We start from the raw sequence: 24371 nt of genomic DNA, 5'->3' as shown, positions 1-24371 counted from the left end.
TTTCCCACCCAAACATCTTTTTGCCTTTGGTTTCAGGCTCTAATTTCAAAGAATTATGAATAAAAATGGTACATAAGTGGTGGATGTTGTTACTATTTGCTGACTGTAGCAGATGCAAGGGTGTAGCACATGGTCTCAGGAAACAAAGCCTTTAGGCAGCCCTGGACTGCCTTGCTTTTGGGTGTTGAGTTTGCTCCATGGCTTCTACTGTCTTCCTCCAACAGCATGTGTTGGAGGAGATGAGTAGCTTCTCATGCAGGGTGGTGCTCAGGAGCCGGCTGCAGCGCTTGCCAGCTTTTGCCTGGAGCACTGCAGGAGTAGTGTTCGCAGTATGGAGCGGTTGCAGCCTTCCCAGTAGCTCTCAAGTCACCAGTAGCACTTACTACTGTGGTGCAAACAGGTTGTTTCAGAAAAGACTAGCCGTTTGCTGTACATACACTTAAACAGCTATGGTGGGAGTAAATTTCACTGCTGAGAGTAGCACAAGAAGCGCCCTGTTTTCAGCCTGAGGCTTTCAGTACAGAGACTGAGAAAATGAGGACCTCTTGGTAGGCACCAGCCATTTGGGTGAAACACTGAGGAAAGCGTGTGTAGGTCTTTGAAGGTGGTGGTCATGAGAGCAAGTGAGTTCCCCAGCAGAGCACAGGAGCAGTGTGTTGCCATCATGTCACTAACTCACCCAGCTTATGAAATAACGGGTGCTTGTTTCTTTGGTGATAAAGGCAGTTCACCTTCCCCTCCAAAAAAAAAAAAAAAAAGAGAAAGAGATAATAAGATAAACTAACTATCCTTTGTGAGAACAATCATTGGTAAACCAGTTAGTGTCTTAACAGCCCAATACAAAACGAGCCTCAGACACAGGTCCCCAGTGCCCTGCCTGAGCCATGGTGTTGAAGCGGAACAGAGAGCATCCTCAGTGTCATTCATTTGGTAACTTCTGTGGGGAAACCGAAAGCTTTCATGTACATGGAAATTTTTCAGAAGTTGTTGTGGTTTTTTTTTTTTTTTTTCTCCCGCAGTATCAATATTTCAGGTAATTATTGATGCATCAGTTTTAAAACTGGCAGTTTCCAAAACAAGATTGTGTCTGACCAGCAATTGCTTTTGATGTAACACATCAGGCAGGGAAATCATTAATGGGTGTTCTGCTGTTAGCTTCAGTAGAGTGAGAATTTTACCCCAGGTAACCATTAAGCTGATCTTGTAGGACACTGATAAATAAGTAATCACTTAACAAAAGTAGCAAAGCGGTAAAAGTTTTTTCTATGCATATTTATTAAAAATATGAATATTATAATATATAATTTTCTTCTTCCCACAGACTGTATCAGCATGCATCTGTAGAGAGCAACTGTCCTCCCAGAAGAACATTTGTGTAAGTGACTGAACTACGCCCAAATACACCAATTAGAAGACTTTCTGTCCACAGTCTACAGAGCAAGAATGTCCTGGAAAAGAAAACAGTAGAAAGCAGCAATGAAATATAGGACGGACTTGATCTAGTGAACTACCTTTTAATCATCACACAATCCAGCTCAAGCCATACCTGTAGGCTTGACAGCCCTCTTCATTCACAAGTTGAGGTGTTTATTTGTTGGCCTGGAGTGATGCAACATAATATTTATACACTGTGAGGTGTTAACATGACAACCAGCAGCCGCACATGTCCAGTACCAGCCGTGAATGGACATATGACTCACTATCCCGCAGCGCCATATCCATTACTTTTTCCTCCAGTCATTGGTGGACTGCCGCTACCTTCCCTCCATGGACTCCAGAGTCACCCACCAACTAGCGGATGCAGCACCCCGTCACCTGCAAGTAAGTGCTTGGTATTAATAGCTTTTATTGACCGGTTTTCCTCTAACAAAGACTGATCGTGTTTGTTCTGAAATTATTTTAAGAGTAATTGCAGTTGTTCATCTGTGATGTATTTTCCTTGGGCAAAGAGCATGCATTTGTTTTGAAATATCATTTTCACTTAATCTTGTTTTTATAAAAATAAACATGCAACTAGATAACATACCAAAGCTGTGGAAACCAGGGGTGATAAAACCTGCTATGGATTTTGGCGTATCCTGCATTACCGTGTTAGCTGCAGAATCCAATGTTGCGTTTAAAGAAACTACAAAATCAGTGTATTCGTGAACAGCGATGTTTCCTCAGTACAGAATTCTCTTTAAGTTGTGCTGTAATTAATATTGCTTCTGTCTTCTTTAGTTGTTAACTACTTTCTTCCTGGGCTGCTTGTGAAGAGCAGCCCAGTGGACAGCTAGTAGCTATAAGCCACCTGTGGCTGCAGAATTAGCCCTTGAGTCTATGGTCGGGTTCCAGATGCAGCACACTCGTATTTTCAGCACTGCTGACTGTATTAGCTGGGCACGTTTGTTTTCATCGCTTTATGATGAACATGCGTTTTCTGCTTGGTCTTAGTTTTATATATGTTTAAGTGGCTCCAAACAAAGCTGTCCTAGGTACAAACTCTTTAAGTAGTATCACGCAGACAAGATACGTCTCTGGAGGTCTTTGCAATGGGTGACATGCATTTGTCACCCATGTGAGGAAAAACAAAACGTATACAGCTTTGCAGGTCAGTTTGTTGTGAACGTGCTTGTCTAAATATATTACTGTGATTGTTCAATATGAAAAGGTCTTGACTGAATAGCACATTTGCAGAACAACTACACTTTCTACTAGAGGAAAAGGAGGCTTGATATAGCAGTGCCCCTCATCCATCTTTCAACAGAAAGCACGCAAAGTGAGAGCTCCAACCATGAATGGGAAAACACTGTGAAGACAAAACTTCTGAAGAGTAAAGTTGTGGGATTTGTGCTGCCTGATACTAATTCTGGCTTCATGTCTCACATATGCATATTTGAAGACTGGGCAATCATGAAGTAAAGTGATTTTTTTTTTTTTTTTTTCCCCAGTTATGTGGACAGTTTTCATCCAGTCACATGTGGGAAGAGGTATAATTGGTTCAGACTCTTATTTGCCCTGTTTTATTGCAGGGTGTTTATCTTCACTGGAGGTGAAAAACAGAACACTTTCAGCCAGAAGGTCCTCAAGTAACTGTTTGACTTTCGGATCCTGTCAGAAATTATCCTGGTTAATTACCAGAATACTGTACTAAATTATTGATATTGCCAGAACACTCACCTGTTGAAGATATAGAGTGTTATTAGTTAACGGGAACTAAATACCAAATGTATGTGATGAGATATGCAGTTTTTCTTTTCCATTAGTTGTTCCTGTGGAATTAAGACTGTTGCAGATGCATTATTAATAATTAATAAACTGGTCAGTGTTCAGCCTTTGAAAAAAGTAGGGCTAAGTATGAATTTCTGTGGATATGCAAATAAGTGGCAGCTACTGAATCTTTGGTTTTACGTCTTTATGCCCTGGTCCCACCATTTTCAGGGCAGTATTTTTGTCAAGGTGCTTTGCAGCACTGGCTCGCCTTGACTGAGCATGAAAGCCTGGCAGCTGTTGTGCATAGCTCAAGGCAATACTGTTTGAAAATACCGGCTAAGATTGGTAAGGTAGGGAGGAGGGTGACTTGCATGAGAATTTCTTTTCAGACACAATCCCTTGCAGGATCACTCTTCTGCTTTGTAGTACTCTGCTTTCTTATCTTTGGTGGTGACGGTCTGTCTTGTTTCAAAACCTGTAGACTTCTGATTCTGGAGCTTGAGGTTAATATCACTAGAGTTATGGAGACAAGTTCTTGGAAGCAAGCAAGTTGAGCTTTGGGTAACATTTCAGGTTTTTGTTTTTCATTGTGGATTTTTTTTTTTTTTTTTTAAACAATGAAGCAACCCATGGGCTGAGGTCAGTATGATTGATGGCCTCTATTAAAATTAGAACTTACACTGGGTGGTAGAAGAATATAGATCTCTCATGCAAAGATCTGAAGAAATCTAAGTTTGGCCAAACCACTGCTCTCTATATGCTTGAAGCTATTGTACTCTATCTTCCAGATTCTTTCTATTCATGAAAAATCCAATAGAAATTATTTTACGTAACAGGAATGCTATAAAGATCTCTTTAATCTTTTTAAAACAGTGCAGTTCAACAGCTTTTGTTCAAAGTTACAATCATTGAAGCCTTCGTGTTGTTGCCCTGTTTTATTTTGTTCTGTCTTGGTTTTAGACTTCCCATGATTGCAGATAACCTTGTATCAAGGTGCATTAAGTTATCTTAATCTACTGTTGGGGTAGGTATCTCCAGCCCCGCTAAACAGACAACAGTATTTTAGACATACTAATTTTGTGAGCACAAGCGGCTTACAATAAGACTGCAGGATGGAGTGATTTAGTTTCATTGATGTTAATAATGGTGTTGCCTCCATGACCTGTGACTTGGCATCTGTTTTTATACTGAGATACATAGTGCAAAATACTTAATAATTAGAGAGCTTGTCACAGTGCAAAAGAGGTCAGAAGATGAAAAAATGCCACTTTTACACATACATGAACTTTGCATTATCACCGAACGAGACCACGGTCAAGAAGATCGTTACTTTTATAAGTCGAATTGATTTACCTACCACTGTATTACCCTGTACAGCACAGAGCAGATGTCTTCAGTCCTGAGATCAGATGGCGTGCAGGCTTCCCCAGTTGCATTAATAATGAGGAATTTCTTCTATATTTAAAAGAAAAAAATAGCAAAGATTGTTTCAGGAGACTAGTGCTTTGTTCATTTAGAAATTGTAAGTGAAGGCCAAACTGGAGGCATGCCCATGCTTTTTGTGTCGTGCACCAGCCTATCCCAGTCCAACAGGGTTTGGTGCTCTGCCGGACTGGGAGCAGCTGTGGGAAATGGACACTTAACAGAAGTCCTGCAGAGAATGACATATGACATGAATGACGTGAGGGCTGGGTCAGGGACCAATTAAGCAACCTGGACGTCCATAAATCCATGGGCCCTGATGGGATGCACCCGCGGGTGCTGAGGGAGCTGGCGGAAGTCATTGCTAGGCCACTCTCCATCATCTTTACTAAGTCGTGGGCAACGGGAGAGGTGCCTGAGGACTGGAGGAAAGCGAATGTCACTCCAGTCTTCAAAAAGGGCAGGAAGGAGGACCCGGGTAACTATAGACCAGTCAGCCTCACCTCCATCCCTGGAAAGGTGATGGAGCAACTTGTTCTTGGTGCTGTCTCTAGGCACATCAAGGATAGGGGGATCATTAGGGGCACTCAGCATGGCTTCACCAACGGGAAGTCTTGCTCAACCAACTTGATAGCCTTTTATGAGGATGTTACCCGGTGGATAGATGATGGTAAAGCTGTGGATGTGGTCTATATCGATTTCAGTAAAGCGTTTGACACTGTCTCCCACAGCATCCTCGCAGCTAAACTGGGGAAGTGTGGTCTGGATGATCGGGTAGTGAGGTGGATTGTAAACTGGCTGAAGGAAAGAAGCCAGAGAGTAGTGGTCAGCGGGACAGAGTCCAGTTGGAGGTCTGTGTCTAGCGGAGTTCCGCAAGGGTCGGTTCTGGGACCAGTTCTATTCAATATATTCATTAATGACTTGGATGAGGGATTAGAGTGCACTGTCAGCAAGTTCGCTGATGACACAAAACTGGGAGGAGTGGCTGACACAACGGAAGGCTGCGCAGCCATTCAGAGAGACCTGGACAGGCTGGAGAGTTGGGCGGGGAGAAATTTAATGAAATATAACAAGGGCAAGTGTAGAGTCCTGCATCTGGGCAAGAACAACCCCATGTACCAGTACAAGTTGGGGACAGAGCTGTTGGAGAGCAGCATAGGGGAAAGGGACCTGGGGGTCCTAGTGGACAGCAGGATGACCATGAGCCAGCAGTGTGCCCTTGTGGCCAAGAAGGCCAATGGCATCCTGGGGTGTATTAGAAGGGGTGTGGTCAGCAGGTCGAGAGAGGTTCTCCTCCCCCTCTACTCTGCCCTGCTGAGGCCGCATCTGGAGTATTGTGTCCAGTTCTGGGCCCCTCAGTTCAAGAAGGACAGGGAACTGCTAGAGAGAGTCCAGCGCAGAGCCACGAAGATGATTAAGGGAGTGGAACATCTCCCTTATGAGGAGAGGCTGAGGGAGCTGGGTGTCTTTAGCTTAGAGAAGAGGAGACTGAGGGGTGACCTCATTAATGTTTATAAATATGTAAAGGGCAAGTGTCATGAGGATGGAGCCAGGCTCTTCTCAGTGACATCCCTTGACAGGACAAGGGGCAATGGGTGCAAGCTGGAGCACAGGAGGTTCCACTTAAATTTGAGGAGAAACTTCTTTACGGTGAGGGTAGCTGAACACTGGAACAGGCTGCCCAGAGAGGTTGTGGAGTCTCCTTCTCTGGAGACATTCAAAACCCGCCTGGACGCGTTCCTGTGTGATATGGTCTAGGCAATCCTGCTCCGGCAGGGGGATTGGACTAGATGATCTTTCGAGGTCCCTTCCAATCCCTAACATTCTGTGATTCTGTGATTCTGTGACGTCCATAAATCCATGGGCCCTGATGAGATGCACCCGCGGGTGCTGAGGGAGCTGGCGGAAGTCATTGCTAGGCCACTCTCCATCATCTTTACTAAGTCGTGGGCAACGGGAGAGGTGCCTGAGGACTGGAGGAAAGCGAATGTCACTCCAGTCTTCAAAAAGGGCAAGAAGGAGGACCCGGGTAACTATAGACCGGTCAGCCTCACCTCCATCCCCGGAAAGGTGATGGAACAACTTGTCCTTGGTGCTGTCTCTAGGCACATCAAGGATAGGGGGATCATTAGGGGCACTCAGCATGGCTTCACCAAGGGGAAGTCATGCTTAACCAACTTGATAGCCTTTTATGAGGACATAACCCGGTGGATAGATGATGGTAAAGCTGTGGATGTGGTCTATCTCGATTTCAGTAAAGCGTTTGACACTGTCTCCCACAGCATCCTCGCAGCTAAACTGAGGAAGTGTGGTCTGGATGATCGGGTAGTGAGGTGGATTGTGAACTGGCTGAAGGAAAGAAGCCAGAGAGTGGTGGTCAATACTATTCAATATATTCATTAATGACTTGGATGAGGGATTAGAGTGCACTGTCAGCAAGTTTACTGATGACACCAAACTGGGAGGAGTGGCTGACACACCGGAAGGCTGCGCAGCCATTCAGAGAGACCTGGACAGGCTGGAGAGTTGGGCAGGGAGAAATTTAATGAAATATAACAAGGGCAAGTGTAGAGTCCTGCATCTGGGCAAGAACAACCCCATGTACCAGTACAAGTTGGGGACAGAGCTGTTAGAGAGCAGCGTAGGGGAAAGGGACCTGGGGGTCCTAGTGGACAGCAGGATGACCATGAGCCAGCAGTGTGCCCTTGTGGCCAAGAAGGCCAATGGCATCCTGGGGTGTATTAGGAGGGGTGTGGTTAGCAGGTCGAGAGAGGTTCTCCTCCCCCTCTACTCTGCCCTGGTGAGGCCGCATCTGGAATATTGTGTCCAGTTCTGGGCCCCTCAGTTCAAGAAGGACAGGGAACTGCTAGAGAGAGTCCAGCGCAGAGCCACGAAGGTGATTAAGGGAGTGGAACATCTCCCTTATGAGGAGAGGCTGAGGAAGCTGGGTCTCTTTAGCTTGGAGAAGAGGAGACTGAGGGGTGACCTCATTAATGTTTATAAATATGTAAAGGGCAAGTGTCATGAGGATGGAGCCAGGCTCTTCTCAGTGACATCCCTTGATAGGACAAGGGGCAATGGGTGCAAGCTGGAACACAGGAGGTTCCACATAAATTTGAGGAAAAACTTCTTTATGGTGAGGGTGACCGAACACTGGAACAGGCTGCCCAGAGAGGTTGTGGAGTCTCCTTCTCTGGAGACATTCAAAACCCGCCTGGACGCATTCCTGTGTGATATGGTCTAGGTAATCCTGCTCCGGCAGGGGGATTGGACTAGATGATCTTTCGAGGTCCCTTCCAATCCCTAACATTCTGTGATTCTGTGATTTGCAATGGGAAAATCACAAAATGTTAGTGAAATATTTGGGGGAGGAGTAAATAAACACAGGCAAATATTGTTACACGACACCTTATTAAAGTAAAACCATCTTAGGCTGAGGTGAGTAGGTGTCATGAAGGCACATACAGGCAATTCTGGTATCCAGGGGACGTTGCTCTTTAGTCCTGGACGAAGGGGCCCATCTTGCCATCATGAGACCTAGAACTGGTTAACGCTGTTGCCAGAGACCAGTAAGGCAAGTGTCACAATGTGAGAATGCCAGCTCAGGAAGAGTTTGCCTTTTTTATAAAGCAGCTGTTGTGGATGTAACTGCAACTTTTAACTTCTAGAGAAGGACTAGTTATAAAAATTAGTCTTAAAAAAAAAGACAAACTACAAAAAAACCCTAACCAAGTGAAGCACCACCTGAAATTTGAAAAGGAAGGTATGTAAAAGCCACGCAAATCATCGTAGTATATCCACTGAGTTGAATACTGTCTTTGTTATGGTTGATGGAACTGCAAGGCACAGCGAGGTTGCAGTTTCACAGGCGAATCTCAGCACGGGGAAGATGAAGCTGTGGTGCTCATTGGTAGATCATCTTTGTAAGACTGGTTTCTGTAATGTTACTTCACCAGAATGAGTTTTACAGAATTAGTTTGACATGGGTGAAGACCACTACGTAAGAAAGCCAGTTGGTATGAGCTGGACACCATGACATGGGGAGGAAGAAACTTAATCTGAGCTAATGCTGTGATGAAAGTAATCCCTGAGTGTATTCTACGTTAAAATAGGGTCTGGACAGTAGCCACTGTGGGAGCCACTAAATAATAAAACATTTTTGGTTGGCAGTTGTTCCCTTTCTGCTTGGGTTGAGCATCCTGCTTCAGGCATCTTGCTTGAATGGGGCGATGCATGTAGCCCATGGCATTTGATGGGAGCAATCCATCAAATGGCAGGGGGGCTAGAGTACCTCTAGCCCCCCTGCCACACTTTGGTCCTTAGGCTGCTGACATGAGCAAAATGAATCCTCAATATTCTGCCTTCACTTGTTGTAAGGGTGAAGAAGTAAGAATAGTTTGGTAAGGGGGCCAGTGGAGAGCATCGAGCCTGATGCAAGAATGTCCTGGAATTTATATAAACTTAGTAAGATTGCTTCATCCAGACGGTTTCAAAAAAAAAAAAAAAAAAAAATCTGAATGTGTTATTTAGAGGGCTGTTGGGATGTCAAGGAGAAAAATCTGTAGTAAGGTCATTTGTTGTATTTTTGCCAAGTTTTTCCATACTTTTCTGTCTGGGGTGTTTTAAAAGTGCATTGTAAAGAATAAAGGACCTTATATTCTGGTTTATGTAAATCTTTTAGGTATGAGAAAATGTATGGAAAGTAAGATCATCTGAGGAACGGGAAGAGGTAGACAAGGAACTAACTGAGGCTTTACTTCTGGGCAGTGCTATGTAAATACTAATTGCTATATTTAGTAGCCAGTATTATTGCATCTCAGGTTTTTCAGACATCCTCAGGCCAGGCAGAGTGTTGTTTTAAGTGTTGTTTTAAGAGTTGTTTTCTGCTAGAATTGTTTTTTCTTCCATTACTGCTGGTTATTTACTACTTCAACTCCAACTTAAAGACTGCTTGCCTTTTTTTTTCTCTGGGAAATGGATTTTCCACTGGTATCATTAAAAAGAGTACAGTCAAATCCAGTGTTACTGGTGTAGTACTGCAAGATATTTTTGCCAGCCCCACCCGTTGCAGGAATTCATTTACTTTTCCAGTTCTGTTGTTAATCATTATATTGACACAGAAAGTCCTCCCAAAAGCACTCTTTGGCAGATTGCATTAAATATGAATAGCAGATATTCATTACGATGTGTTGCCCCCAAGAGAACTCTAAACTATCTGCGCTACTCATGAACAGGCAAATACACTAATTCTCCAGCTATTCAAATTATGTTCAAATAGTTTAGTGTCTCTCTAATAAAAACAAGAATGCCTCTGTTTCCCTTAATTACTTAGAAGGTCAAGGACTCCCACATCTCACTTTACTTCGCAAAATGGGGAATATTTCTGTTGGAGGTTGGAGTATGGTTAATACATGATGGATTTTCTTCCCTCAGCATAGCTACTGAGGCAAGTGCTGTCTGTAATGAACTGAAGAAAAAAAACTTCTCAGCACTCTTTGACACTCTGGAATTGTTTAAATAATATAATAATAGTTGTATTGAATTAGGAAAAAATATATGGATCAACCTTGCTTGACTATGTTATGGAGGTTTTTCACACCTTCTAATTTTAGTGTGGCTGTCTCCCTTTTTTTTTCCCGGTTCTGTCTCCCTGGGAAGGCTTGCTACATAGTCATTTACATATATCTGCAATTAACAGATGACTTTTAAGACTTCTGTACCTATTCAGGGCATGTGTTACACATCTTTATTGAAAAGACAGAACATGTGTTTGCATTCAGAAAGAGGAGGATAAACAGAATATGAATATCAGATTTCTTAGCTACAGCCAGTGTTGCCTCGTGCTGGCAAGTCTGCGGAGCAGTGTCCAGATGATACCCTGCAGATATCATTCATGACCTTGGAAACCACCATTTCTTCTCAGTTCTTCCGTTTGTTTACATTGTGGGTTTTTTCCTGGTTGGGCTCTTTGTGCAGCTTGAAAGCATCCATGCTTTGATTAATAAAACTAAGTTACATTGTCATTTTCTGATTCTGGTTAATCTGAAACTATCAAAACTTTAAACATATTTTTTCAGCTGTATTAGAGCTGCTTTTTCAGTAGTGCCACTTTCTAAAAAAGTGGGAGTGCCTCTCGACCCGGCGCAGCTGGTGGCTCTTGCCATGGCTCTGCCCAGCTGGGGTGAATCCTTTGTATCCACAGGGTGCCATCCGCTTAGGATTTTGGTGGGCAGAGTGCTCATCTGCAAGGAGTCAGTTCTGGGTGTGTATAGACAGGAATTTGCTTCCTGGGAGGAAGCCGAATTTAGAAATGGCCTACTCTGGCAGGGGGAGCGCGTGGCGTGATTCTGGCACGTGCTCCCTAGGGGCTCTGTGCATCCCTCGTAGACCTGCTGTGGTCTGAAGGAGCCTGGCGTTTGGAAGTCTAATAGGAGCTGTCAGAGAATTGCTCCTTCCCTCCTTATGGGCCCCAAAACAAGGAAATTCCCCAATAAAATGCCTTCTTGCCTAAGGCTGGAAATATGTTTCTGCGGAGCATTGCAAACGACCTTTTCCTTTGCTCTGGCCCAACAAAAATAACACTCAGTGTCTCCCAGTGTTGGGGACATTGGGAATGAAGAGCAAAGGGCTGGTCTCAGCCCCCACTGCTGGGTCCTACAGGGTGACCCCTCCGTCACCCCTCCGCCCGGTGATGGTGTGTTTGGTGTTGATTCATCTGTTGCGAATGAAACACGCGGTGTATCTTTCAAAGGGCAATATAATGCCAGGCTTTGGATTTGGCAGGGTAGCGGTATCCAAAGTTTTCTCAATGTCTGGTGTGTTTCCAATCCAGATAGGTGCAATCTTCTGAAATTGTTAATCGTATGATAGTTCATGGTATAAAAAGTGAACACAAGCTTTTGTTTTGCCAGATTTCCATCTGAAGACATACATTTAGCAGCTACAGTTTTAAGAAAACCTAATTATGTAATTTTAATTATGTGGAGAGTTTCCATTCAGTCATGTTGCTGTGTTCAAAAGGCATGTCACCACAGGGTTTTTGTAAATACCTATTTTTTTTTTTTGAGCTAAAATGTGTTGGGTTTTTTTTTTGCCTCAGTGCTGTCCTTGGTAGAACTTTCCTCCTTTACTCTTCTTGGGTTGTGTTTATTATGCTTTATAGTAATATGCAGCATTTAATTGTGAAGCCTTATCTAGGATTTGGATAAGGCAAACTTTCATCAGGAGAGACTGATTTATGGTTTTTTTTCAGCGAGAGTTTCTTCCCCTTTTGCCTATTTAGGGAATGTGGGGAACAAGTGGTGTTATGTGGACTTTTCAGCTGTATCAATGACAGCATGTTTCCCATTTAAAATAATAAATTCCCACCCTATCTGATGAGCCCCGAAAGGGCAGGGAATCCTTTTTCCCTTCCTTTGTCCTTCAGCGCTCCGTTTCCTTTCTTACTGCCCAGAATAGGCCTACATCAGTAATATTCATAAATGATTTACAAAAGTAATTCCTGTGTAATAGCTTGGGACGTCAAGATTTTATGATGCTGCCAGATGTGCTATCAAACAAAATTATCTGGTTCAAAAAACTTGTGATAAATCTAGTCAGAGAAAATCCCCCAGGGCAAACTCACCCTCTACAGAAGTAACTATATCTCGTAAAATTGTTAGATTCTCCTTTACCACATGTTTGAAATCAGACTTAATGCAACAGTTTTACTCACGTGCAAACTTAAGTTTGGGGTAAACTAACAAACAGGAAGGACTGGCCTTAAGCAACAGAAAACTCCTTTCCTTTCAAAACACCACACGCACTCAGAGGAAATGTCAGAGTAAATATCAGAAATATTTGGAAAATCAGAACCTGCATCCCTAAGATACTCAACTGTTTTGTCTAGATAATGCATTTTTAGAAAGTAGTCGTATCCTAAATATAGCGGGTCTCATCTGGGTTAGGCTGATGAGCTCCCGACTGATGTATCTGAGCACCCTGAAGTTGTTCGCTGAGCGACGTGCCCAACATCTGCCATGCGTGTGTGTTCATTCCTTCATAATCTCCTAGGGGGAAACGTATGGGCAGCAGGGTGCGTGTTTTGACCAGGAGTTCAGGTTTTGAAGAAGGGGAAGCGCTGGAGTTGCACTGGAAGTCTCTATATGCCTCCATGCTGGAGAAGGCTGGACCAAGGCAATGCACCCTTGGCTTAGACCTGCAGGTTTATGGTGATCCTTGTTTCTTAGGAAAGTTCCAAAGGAAGTAGTTTAGTTACACCAGAGGAGCAAAGATTTGAGCATGATTTTCATCCCGTAGTTCAAGGCATTTGGGAGAGGGGCTGAAAGCCCTGGCTGGGAGCTTTGCGGGGAGAAATCCTGAGTTCAGGCGATGGAAGAGTTTGGTTCAGCATTTCTTGGGAGCCCAGAGCAGAGCATGGGAAGTGGGTCTGGAGGTCTCGTGGTGTGCCACGTCTTGGGGGAATGTGCTTCTCCTTTTGGAGTGGTCCAAAATGTTCAAGGGCTCGGTGTGCTGCCTGCTGTTACACAACAAGCTTGCTTATAGCTTAAATTTAGATGGAAGTCAGCTAATGTATGCAAGCAATAGGTGTGGACCTCCAGGTGGAGCTTGGTCTTTGCTATTTTTCAGTGCTGAAGGCCAGTCAAATTTGATTTAATCTCAGCAGTATCTTTCCCAAGTTTCATATGTTTAAATTTGAGACTTGCACTAAGGCTCATACTCACTTTTTAAAAGAAATCTGAACTGTAAGAAATAAAGACAGAACATTTTTTTTAAAAAAAAAAAAAAAAAAAAGGGGAAGAAATGCTGTGGAAAACTCACAAAAATACTTTCGTCATCCTTTCACCTTCCGAGGGATGGATTCAGATCCCAGCACGGGTGCACAGCTCCTGTGAGGGCTGTGGAGACTCTGCCTGAGGTCACAACTGGAGATCATCCTCTTCTGTATGCGTGCAAAACTTACCTAGTTGCTTCTTAGAAATTAAAGGCTTGATCTTTCAGCTGGATCAGTAAGGGCGTGTAAGAGCAGATAGTGTTCATTCTGGAAATTTAAGACTTAAGACGCTTTTCAAAAGCTGGCTTTTACTGAAGATGTGTTTTGATATTTGCAGTAATGTGGGAATATAATTTCTGAGGTATTATGGGGGGGAAATGTATGCTTATGCAGTTTTCACTTCTCACTTGTCAAAGCTAAGTCTTCAGGTATATTTCAAGGCTTCATAACGTACCTAACTAGAACCTTTTACAATTGGTAATATTTTTTTCCAGTCAATTTTTAAATACCTAAAAATCAGTTTTTATGAAGGAAATGCCAAAAGTCCTTTAAATACAGCTGTAATAGCATCACTTTTCCCTCCCTGTATTTAAAAAGAAAAAGGAAGACATTCTTCAAAAGTACTGAATACTCCAGAGGAGAAAGGTGGTGTCCTGCTGCCTGCTCTGCGTGGCCGGCGGCTGTTATCAGAGGTTCTCTGCAAGGGCTTGCAAAACCTCTAGGCTCTAACAACCTCTGCGACTGTATTTGGAGGAAAAACTTGGCTCCCGTTTAAGATTGAAAGCGTCCAAGCCCAGCGTCAGAGCGCTGCCCTGTCGCTGTCAGTTCACCGTCAGTGGAAAATGCAGCACAATTTCCTGTGCATTGTGATTTTATTTGGGTACCATGCAAGTAAGTAAAGTTACACCGCTGTGGAGCACAGCATCTGACAGGGGCAATACCAAGGGGCTACAGCAAAGCCAATGGAAATCCTCATTATTTCTATCCTTATTCGCTGCTTCTCCCCATTCCTTCCAGCCACCGAGCGATACTTGCTTGATGGTAATAATCCTGTAGAGAGATGCACAGACATTGAGAGCCTTGAAACGAGGCCATGTTGTAAATCTGCAGTCTTTGGAAGAATTCACCTGCATACCAGCATTACCTAAAAGCTATCAGTGAAGGCATTTGGTGGGAAATAGAACTGTATCATGTAAACAAATCTGTTTATTATATATTGCTTTCGCATAGCAATTCCAGTATCAAGAGTTCTGTTATTGGAGAAATTAAGTTCTGCGAGAATCATTAAAAGTATAGAAATAGTGATGTCGTTACAAAATTAACTAGCTATAAACCCACGGGGTGACGTATCAATTCATAAAGGGAATAGCAAAGCAGAATGCGGGGCACATCTGCTGCTCCAATTCCTGCAGAACCATCAGCCTATTGGTATCTGCAGACCACTTGAAACTGAACATCTGTTAGAAGCACTCGAAAAAGCAGCAGGAGAAGTCATACACCTTGCAAAACACTTTGCTGTCGGTAACATCATCGTTTCAGTGGCGTATTCTTACAAAGATTGTTATAAGTCCCCTTCAAGTTCTAGATCTTCCTGGCATTGTTTCTTAAATAGCAGCAGCGTGAGTAATTGTAAAAATAACACGGACTTTCCTAATATTTTTATTACTTTTTATTTATTATACTGCTGCAATGCACAAACTGCCATAGAGTTTTGAAACAAAGAGGTAGATACGATCTCTGTTCCAAGTAGCTTGGAATCAAGAAAAGGAAGATGTATGAAGAGTAAGAGAAAAGGACGTGGCTTCTGCGCCAAGCGATGGAGGCAAAGAAGGGCTTGTGTCCTAGAAATGCAAAGCTGAGTTTGGGGCTTCTAAAAAAAAAATGGCTTGGTGCTTAGAAACAAGACAGCCCATGGAGACTGATGTGCTTCTTGTGAAGACGAACAGTAAGACGCTGCAGCTTATTTCACAAAACCTGCGTACACAGCTGGTGATCGATTAAGTATCGTAATTGAACTGCATCGTCTTAACTCTTAACTGAACTGGTCAGGTTGACAGTATGTTTCCCCTAGCTGCGTGGTCCAGCAGAGTCCAACTAATTGTCAATTTTCTTCTGTTTAACAAAACCTGAAATATAGTTAAGCCACGGAGAGAAAGATTTCACTATCGATTAGCGGTGGTTGGTTTTGCAAAGTGACCTGACAGACATTTGGAACGCATCAGCTGTCTCATGGCGCCGCAGCCAAACATCTTGGAGCACGATTTGCTCTCCTCCACTTTTATTACTTGCAGAAGAAGTGAACCCTGCCAGGATGTTATTAGAAGGGATGTTTGCCATTTTAATATGTAGTTACTCGCACAAACTCGATGAAAACATATTGCAATATCTTTGACTTTTAAGAACAGGTAATTGTATTTACTTATAGTAAAAAATGTGAATCATTGCTATAAATTATTTGGGAAGGTGAATTAAGACATATAGCACAAGGCACAAAAAATGCTTGGTTTTATTCAGCTCCACAAGTACCAAAGTAATATACTGGAAATAATCCCCATTTCACTTTTTTTTCAATAACCAAAGAATTTTTACCTTGTCATCCAAGACGAAGCTGGAGCGTTCTGTGACCAAGGTAAAGCCTAAATGAGGCAGTCCGTCACTAGTGCAAATATATAGAAAGTCACTAATGCAGGCAGTTTAAACGGGGTTTCTGCCAAACCTTTGTCACTGTTGTGAAGCGCTTTATGTGTGTGCTGGTGGGTTTCTAATAGTGCTGAGCACTGGACAACCCAGAATTTACAAACATAATGAAGTATACATAGGAAGAGCATTAGCACTGAAAACCAGAGTGAGATATGTGCATTTTTCCTCCCTAGATGTTGCTTGATAATCCATTATTCAGTTAGTTCTGGGCCCATGAAACTTCTTTGGCTGCCAGGAAGACTCCACAGTATAGTCCCAGTAAGAAAGCAATGAAGTGATATGAAATGTGTGTCCCTGATTGGTAAATTTGGTCTTTTGGGGAGGAAAACAATATGTTTCAGAAGGTCTACGGAAAGTTGTTAAAGCTGCTCTCCTGAGGTCCTGCTGCTTCAAGGGCTCTCTGGAGCTAATGCCTCTCCTTTCACATTGAATGCACTGAGCATGTTTTGGGCTCTAGCAGGTTTCTTCTCTTTGGAGGAAAAATGTATTTTTGGGGTCAGATCTGTTTGAGGTAGGCAAAGAGCTATTCAGTAATTTACAATCACAAAAGCAATCCAGCACCCGAAGTCCCTTTCCTTACCTGTAGCTTCAAGTTTCAGTCTACCTGCCCCACAGAAAGTATTTCTGCTCCCTCTTTCCTTACTGGAGGAATTGCTTTGTGTTTATCCTCAAAGTAGAAGAGTCACATTTTCAGTGAGATATTGTCTTTGGGTGGGATGGATGCAGAAGTGTTTTTAGGAAGGGTAGGCTGGTTCTTGGCAGCCAAGAAAAGGGGATAGCACAGTCTGGGAGGGGGCTCATGCCTGGGTGATGACACAGGAGGCAACTGTCTCCTGGGATTTGGTGTAAAACAGCTTCTAAAAATGTGGGAGCCAGTGAACAAATTCCATTTCTAAGTTTCTCAGAGATGACACCAGCTGAGGGGGGCGTCTCTTCACCTGTGTCCACAGAGCACTGATCACCCCTCAAGAGTAATGGAGAAGGTGTTAGAGCCACGCTGCTGAGTCACGGCACCTTTATCACGTTTCCAGTCACAAGGTTGATGGTAAGCGTGTGTGATGATTTGAGAAAAATGTTGATCATTGTCAATTGTCTATTGGTCCGGAAAGTTGGGAACCATTGACCTAACGTATGTCTCTAAGGTCAGGGAGACTTATTTCCAAGGATTTGTGCCCAGGATCAGATACCAGCCTGCTAGGAGGAGCATGAAGAAAGGTTGCTGTCACAACGAAGTATCACTTAGGATGGACTATTTTTCCCTTATCTTTTTCCTCAGAATGCTTATCTTGTCTGACCTGATTTCAGAATATCTTGTACTGTACAAGGCACAATGATACTTGGAATCAAAATTGCGTACTAGGATACGTATTGTAGGGAGAAAGTGGCTCCAGTGGGTTTCAAATCAAACAAGGGGCAAATGTCTTCCTGAGCTCATTAATCACTTTAAACAAAATTACTCCCCAAATCATTGGGAAACACGTGATCATCTCTGTAGCCATGTATGCCTATATGTGAATAAAATCCTGCTGCCATGCTGGGTGGCTCTTTACATGAGCATCACTGACTGCAAACCAGCCAGAATTGGGTCTGTCCATGTTGATGTTCACCATAGGTCTCTGCAGAATGACCTTCAACTCGCTGCCTGTGCCAGTGTTCAAGAGTTGCATTTGTAGTAGCATTTTCTAAAATGCTAGGCTCAGCCTGTGTGAGATAAGCTCTTCGTTTCCTCGTAATAGGTTATTATTTTCTTTGCATTGTTTGTGTCCGAGCAGAAGGTCTGGGATGGCTGGGGGAAAGAGGTGAAGGAGGGCAGCTGGGGCTGCTAGAAGGATTGCTGGTATTTGTGAGGGACAGAGGGAACAGACTTCACCTGTGGCATACATTTCTTATAGATTCCCTCTAAGATCAGGAAATGAGTACAGTCAGTGCTTCATAATTAACTGTGAGCGGAAAATCTCTGGAGATGGCTGAAACAGATTTGTCCACTTAGAGAAGAAACACCATGACTTAACAGGTGTATGGTGCCTGTAATGTGCTACTTAGGAGTTTTTCAGCCTCGGCTGCAAACAAAATATTATCTGACTATAATAACATTGTGAACCCAAAGACCTCAACTGGTTTCATTATCAAGTGATTGCCTGAGGGGAAATACACAGATGGAAAGGCATTCCTTTCCCTTGGTATAATGTTCCCGTGCCAGAGAATTTATGGCCAGGATGTGGTTGGCCTTTGCATGGGCGCCTCGTGGAAGAAATGCATGAAGCCATTCTGGTCTTTTTTTTTTTTTTTTTTTTTCCTTGCAACATGCGTAAGGGGTGAGTTTTCATTGCCATCCCCAGACCTGGGGACAGCGCAGCTGTTTTCTTCAGTGTATGCCCTGAGCTAAAGGTGAGGGTTGTGCTGGCCCTTTCTCTCTGCTGTGGTCCTTGTTCTCTCCCTGTGCGATGGGCAAGGAACAGCCCTGCTTGGACAATACCCGCTACCCTGATAGGTGCAAATCAGGCTACTCTCTAGGCCAGCGTGATGCTCAACTGGCATTATCCTCTTAGAAATTAATTTATCCCAGGATGTACTGGGGGGCTGATCAGAAGTGGTCTTCTAAAACTGTCTTTTTTTTTTTTTTTTTTTCCCTTTTTCTGATGCAGAGGCACCAGGGAACTGGATGAAAGACCAGAACTGGAAAGATGGGATAGTTCCTCTGTATTCCCAACCTGTTTGCTGTACTGGCTGGAGATAGCATCTACAAGGCAGAGCCCTGTATCTCAGGCAGTCTGAAAGGCTATGCCTGAAGGAAAGAAAAAATCAGATATTAACTCATTGTTTAGCTAGTTGAGGTGGCTATACTCTTTTCTGATTCATTAGATAGCCTGTGGTTTCTCAATTACAGCTGTCAGGAAAAAAGTATGAAAACCAAGTCTTCTTGAATGTGTGACCAGAGAAGCTGATGTTCCCCGGAGAGGTGTCTGGTCTGTCCACTGTAGACGACTGTTATTTAGGAGAATCTGGAAGATGAACATGCAGCGCACATTAGGTAGTTGTCTAAAATACTGTTACGTTTTTCAGAATTGAGTAAATCCACAAGGTTGGAAATCACATGCGGGATCCTTGTTGTATTTGTGTGTGTGTGTGTGCACGTTTAGACTTAGTCAAGAACCCCGAAGGTACTGAAGTGAAAACTAAATAAGTAGTGAAGTTGTGGTTCTATTGTAAATGTTAATGTTTTTGTGAGAAACTGGAGAAGTTCTTTTATTATTCAAACTGGCTTGTTCTTTCCTTGTTTATGTATCAGTTTGCCCTCCCTTCGAACATTGTATATGGTTTCACGGTGAAGAGTTCACAAATCTTAAAATGTTGCCTTCTTGTCAGTGACACTGATCATAGTGCAAAGGTCTTTTTAAAATTTCATACAGATCAAGTAGCTCTGTTTGTTAAAAAAAGGTCAGAAAAAAGGTCACCAGAGTCTTTCATTGCTGGCAAAGCTACCTATTTTTTTCTTAGTGTTGGTCATAGAAACAGCTGAACAGAACGGATTTCACTGAACTTATTGATTAAAAACAATCAACCATCTCCTTTCCCCAACCTTCCCCCTCCTTCTAACAGACATCTGGCATAGAAAATTTAGGCTAAGTATTTTTATCAAGGCTATAAGCAACCAGAGTCTGCTACGATGGCTGCTGCAGGCAAGCATAAGAATAAGGAGCTTTGGCAGCCCTGCCTACAGCAACTTCTTAGTTTGAAGATGTTTTGCACAGGTGTAAAAACGCGATGCCAAAGTGCATCTTGATATTAGCGTACTGTACATCGTATCCTGTAATTAACTGCACCCACCTGTAAGCTGGCATTTCTCTGACTCTGCCATTCTTTAAGTTGTGTGTATCTGAGGATCTAATCCATCTAAGCCTTGGACATCCTGAACTGCAAATGAAGTCAGAGAGCTGCAGGCACAGAGCTCCTGGCAGGATTATGCACCCAGTGAGCTATTGCTCTCATTATGTTGCACTGCAATATATCATCAGTGTGAAACATCATCCTAATGATGCATTAGTGTAATACATCATCAGGGGAGTCCCACCAGTAATGTATTACTCCAAGTATGGTGCTACTCAGTAAGAAAATAATCTTGCAGTCCTTGTGTTGTTTCAGAAGAGCATCAGTGAAGGCAAAATATGTTGCTAAAGATTGATGCAGCTTCCAAATTTCATAACTATGTTAATGGTGGAGGTACCTTCTGTACACTATGACCTGGTGATTGTATTTTCAAAGAGGTGTATTTAGTCTGTCTTTGGTTACATTTCTGTTTGGAAGGAGCAGGAATTGATTCTTTAGATTGATGGCTGGGGGGCTTGAATAGGAAGCCGTAAATCTCCCTGCCTGACTGCCTGCCATATAATTCTTGGGGATGAGGAAAGGGTGTATGGAAACTTCGTGCCAAAATTTGCAATTTTAAGGATTTTTCCAGTGTCGTTGTGATACATCTTCAGGTTTCAGTCCCATACACTAAGATAAATACATTTTAAAAGCACTGTGTCACAAGAATGATACCGCTCCATTTCCTGGATCAACCCATTGATTTTCTTTGGTCTGCAAGAACCTATAGCAAAACAGTCGTTCCCATGGGAGTTGTTTTGAAGGCAAGATTTACTTCAGTGGGCAAGGCAGTCGCATGACTTCGCTTATGCTTTGGAATCGCAGTGGTGATACTGTGAGGTGCTTACCATGAGATTGCATCAGTTCCAGGGACTGCCAGATGGAGAAATGTAGTTGGCAATGGTCCATGTAATATAATGCAAGGACTGCGCTACTCTATAGGACAGATCCATAGTAGGATTGGAGGGAATGTTAGCTATAAGTAGACATTTCTGAAACGTGGTTTTATACATGGCCAGTTTTTTCTAGAGTGATCTTTGGATGCATCCAGTTTACAGGTGCAAGACAAGGAATCTTAAAGGTGGTCTGAACTTCAATGTGCTTTTGAATCCGCTTTGCATATTTTGGATGCTGAAACGCTGCACAAAAGTTGTTTTGAAAAAAAAATCTTTCCAGTCACAGAAAAACCTCATCAAAGCCAAGGGACAGTTCTTGAGTAGGTTGAGCAAAATTTGGTCTCCCTTTGCTTTGCTTCTTGTTCTCTTGTATTACCATATAACTGGACTGAGCAGCATGATTGTGGCCTCCTTGGGAGTTGTCAGTCACCCCATTTTTTTCCTGTAAGGCTCCTGTAAAGGTCTTTACCAAAGGCTTCTGCCTGCATACCTATGTCAGTAAGATAAAGAAGTATGACAACACTACTGTATTCACAGGAGCACCTACTGAGCCCTCTGTTACTGCAGCAAAATGGAGATTTTTTATTTTTTTTTTTTTTACTGCTGTAGCTTGTTTCATATTGGTATATTGGTATAACATGAGGAGCACTTTGCTGGCATCATTGTTCTTTTACTGGTTAAGTGCTCTATGGGCTTATTTAGGCAGCAAAAGCAGTACCCCAAGCCAAAAGAACTTCAGTTGTAACTTTCTTGAAGCCTTATTTGGGCAAAGTATGAATGGCCTTACAAGACAGTAACTAATTTATTTCTTGAAGGGGTGCTGGGTTAAGATCATCATCACAAATCACACCGTCTTCAGCGTTAGGGTCTCCCTTACTGCTGTAAGGAATACAAACCTTCTCTTTTAAAATTCCTACTTGAGACTGGTTTAGGCTCCCAGAGGTCCCAGCTCGCTCTCCAGGAGGATGGTGAGGCTGCTGGCACAGCATGGCTCCTTTGTGCTAAAGAGTAAGCAGCTGAAGGAGTAAGACTTCATCTGTACATTGGGCAGAAGAGTGAAGCCTGGTGACTCTCTTCCTGGTGACAGCACCATGGCTGTCTGATAATTGCCTTTTAAATTAAAATGAAGATCAGCCTTGTCTGCATTAAATAAAAAAAATCCAATAAAATAAAAAACTGTCTGTTGAGAAAGCAGGAGTTTAAAGACAGAGATCATTTAATGAGTTGATCTTTACCGTTTTTAAAGTTTTAAGGTTAAAATTGCTGCTTCATTTCCGTGCTGTTGTTTGACACTACTTTGAAATCAGGTTCTCTTTCCCAGCCTGCCCAAACTCAGCCCCAACAGCAAATGGTTTTCATCAACAAAAATTAAGATGATAACCTTAATTTTCTGATTTGACTGCTGCTTAGGGTTTTTTTACCTTAGGATTGCGCACCTCATGCCTTGGAGCCTTCTCGTTAGAGAAACACTGCCCTTCTCTGCGTGTACAGAGCCTGTAATGAATCAAGCATTGCTGTAAATATTGTTTGCAAAGTGAAGTGTTTCTGGCAAATTCTCTCAGCTTATTGCATGGTCATATATGGCAGGTTATTGTGTTAATAGATTATTAAACTCTGCGTGTGCACTTTAACCTTCTCTGAACTTCGTTCTTGTCTTGTAGAAGGAATTAACTAAATCTAAATTAGCGGTGGGCTGTCAGTCAACAGTCGTATGGGTTTTTTTGACCTTACTGGTATGTCCTGTTGCATTGCATCGTGCTTTATTCTTCCACCAGGTTACACCGTGACACATCAGAAATACGATGTGATGTGACATGACACAGCCAACAAAAATATCAGTTAGAGTTGTGTGGATAGTTTCAATGCGTTCAATTCATGGATTATTCGCTGTCCATTCATGTGTTGATAAAGGGTCTGGTAGTTTTCAGCTTTCTGGCTGTTAAGTGAAAGGGAAAAACAAACAAAAAAAAGCACCAAAGCAAAGAAACAATAGCGAAGACCCTTGTCCTTCAGCTGGGTTCCCCTGCACTCAGTGCCCAGGCTGTGTTCTGCGGTTCCAGCTGGTGGTATTTGGAACCTGTAAGTTAATTAGAAGGAGAAATTTCTGCAGCTAGCAATGTAGATATTCTGGGGAAGAAAACATTGCCCCAGGGGAGGGATGATATTTGAGCAGATTTACAGTGCTCTGAGTGTGCATATGAATGAGATGATGGCCGTCAACATGGCTTGCTGCTGTGGGGACCTGTCAGCTTTGCTTGGGTGGAAGAAGATCCATGGAGAGGAGCAGTGGAAATGAAGGGAAAATAATGACAAAAATTGCATCAGTTTCAAAACGGGATTTAAAAATTCTTAAAGTATGTAAAAGCAGACTCTCTTTCCTCTGGAGGGGAAGGGAAGGAAAGAAACACCCCACATGGGCAAGCAGCACAGATTAAAGTCTGCTACATATTTGGGGGGGGTCACCATGCATAGTGGCCCCTCTGAATGCATAAGCCCTATCTCCCTCTTGTGTTTTGGTAAAAATCACCCTGAACAGAATTTGAAACATCCTGGTTTATTCTGCTCTGCCAAAACGTGTTTGCTAGTTTTGGTGTGCATGGAAAGGTCCGCGTGGTACAGGGTAGTGAGAGGGAGGGATTCATTGATGTCCATGGCCAGGCCAAGCCAAGGGATGTGCTTGTCCCACCCTGGACCACAGGTTTTAATAAATTGCGTCCCCTCAGCTGAAGTGTCATCCCCCTCTGTGAGGGTGCTGTACACGAGTGACAGGGCAGTACGTGGCTTTGTCTCACACCTGTACAGCACTGCGGCACAGTCGCCCACCTTGCTGTGTGGGCTGGAGCACGCTGCTGGCCGGCTTCCAGAGAGGGACTATGGATGGGTAGGCAGGTTACTTACAAAGCATTTGTTAATTACCTTTCTTTGACAGAAGGATTGCACTTTCTTCGTAGACACTGAGAGAATGTTAAGTGGGTTGGCCAGCAGTTTTAAGAATTGCTTTTGAATCCACTACTTTCACTTTTATCTTTCTTTCTCGGCTTGAATAAATCTCTAGAGGTTGCTAATTACAGCATGTTTTCTGTAGCGCTGGAGTGGTGGGAAGCACATTTTTAACCTTGCCCTCCACAGAGGTTTGGCGTCACTTGATGTGCATGTTGAGGAACAGTTGTGTGTTGCTAAACTCTGTCATTCGGAGGCCCTTCTGTTTTTAAATATTTGTCAGTGCAGCCTGCTGTCATTTACAGTGAGCCTTTATTGAGATCATTAAATGGGAAGTTTAAGATTAATTCCCTTTCAGGGCAAGAGGAGGAGGATAAATAACTAGTCCTGCTCAGTGTTCGTTCTTAATGACTCCAGCACAGTGTGAAAGAGTAAACAGTTTTGGCAAAAGATGTAATTGATTGTTTGGGTTTGACGGATCACTCAAAAATGTAGCGTATCCTCATTCAGAAGATGCTCTGTAACGTAATGAATGTGATACTGTTAGAAAACAAGGTCTCGTGCTAAGCAAGGGCAAGGTT

General features: G+C 43.0%; 1 protein-coding gene across 1 annotated transcript in view; it reads left to right on the top strand.

The window, feature by feature from the left end:
- Positions 1–1643: 1643 nt before the first annotated feature.
- RARB (retinoic acid receptor beta) overlaps positions 1644–24371 on the top strand; it is a 199673-nt gene continuing 176945 nt past the window's right edge. The window contains exon 1 of the mRNA XM_068405542.1: positions 1644–1821. Within this exon, the coding sequence (XP_068261643.1) occupies positions 1644–1821 (178 nt within the window). The remainder of the gene's footprint in view (positions 1822–24371) is intronic.

This window comes from Nyctibius grandis, chromosome 7 (genome assembly GCF_013368605.1).
Source record: "Nyctibius grandis isolate bNycGra1 chromosome 7, bNycGra1.pri, whole genome shotgun sequence".
NCBI classification, from domain to species: domain Eukaryota; kingdom Metazoa; phylum Chordata; class Aves; order Nyctibiiformes; family Nyctibiidae; genus Nyctibius; species Nyctibius grandis.
Note: the sequence above shows the minus strand (reverse complement) of the source record. Positions and strands in the feature narration are given on the sequence as shown.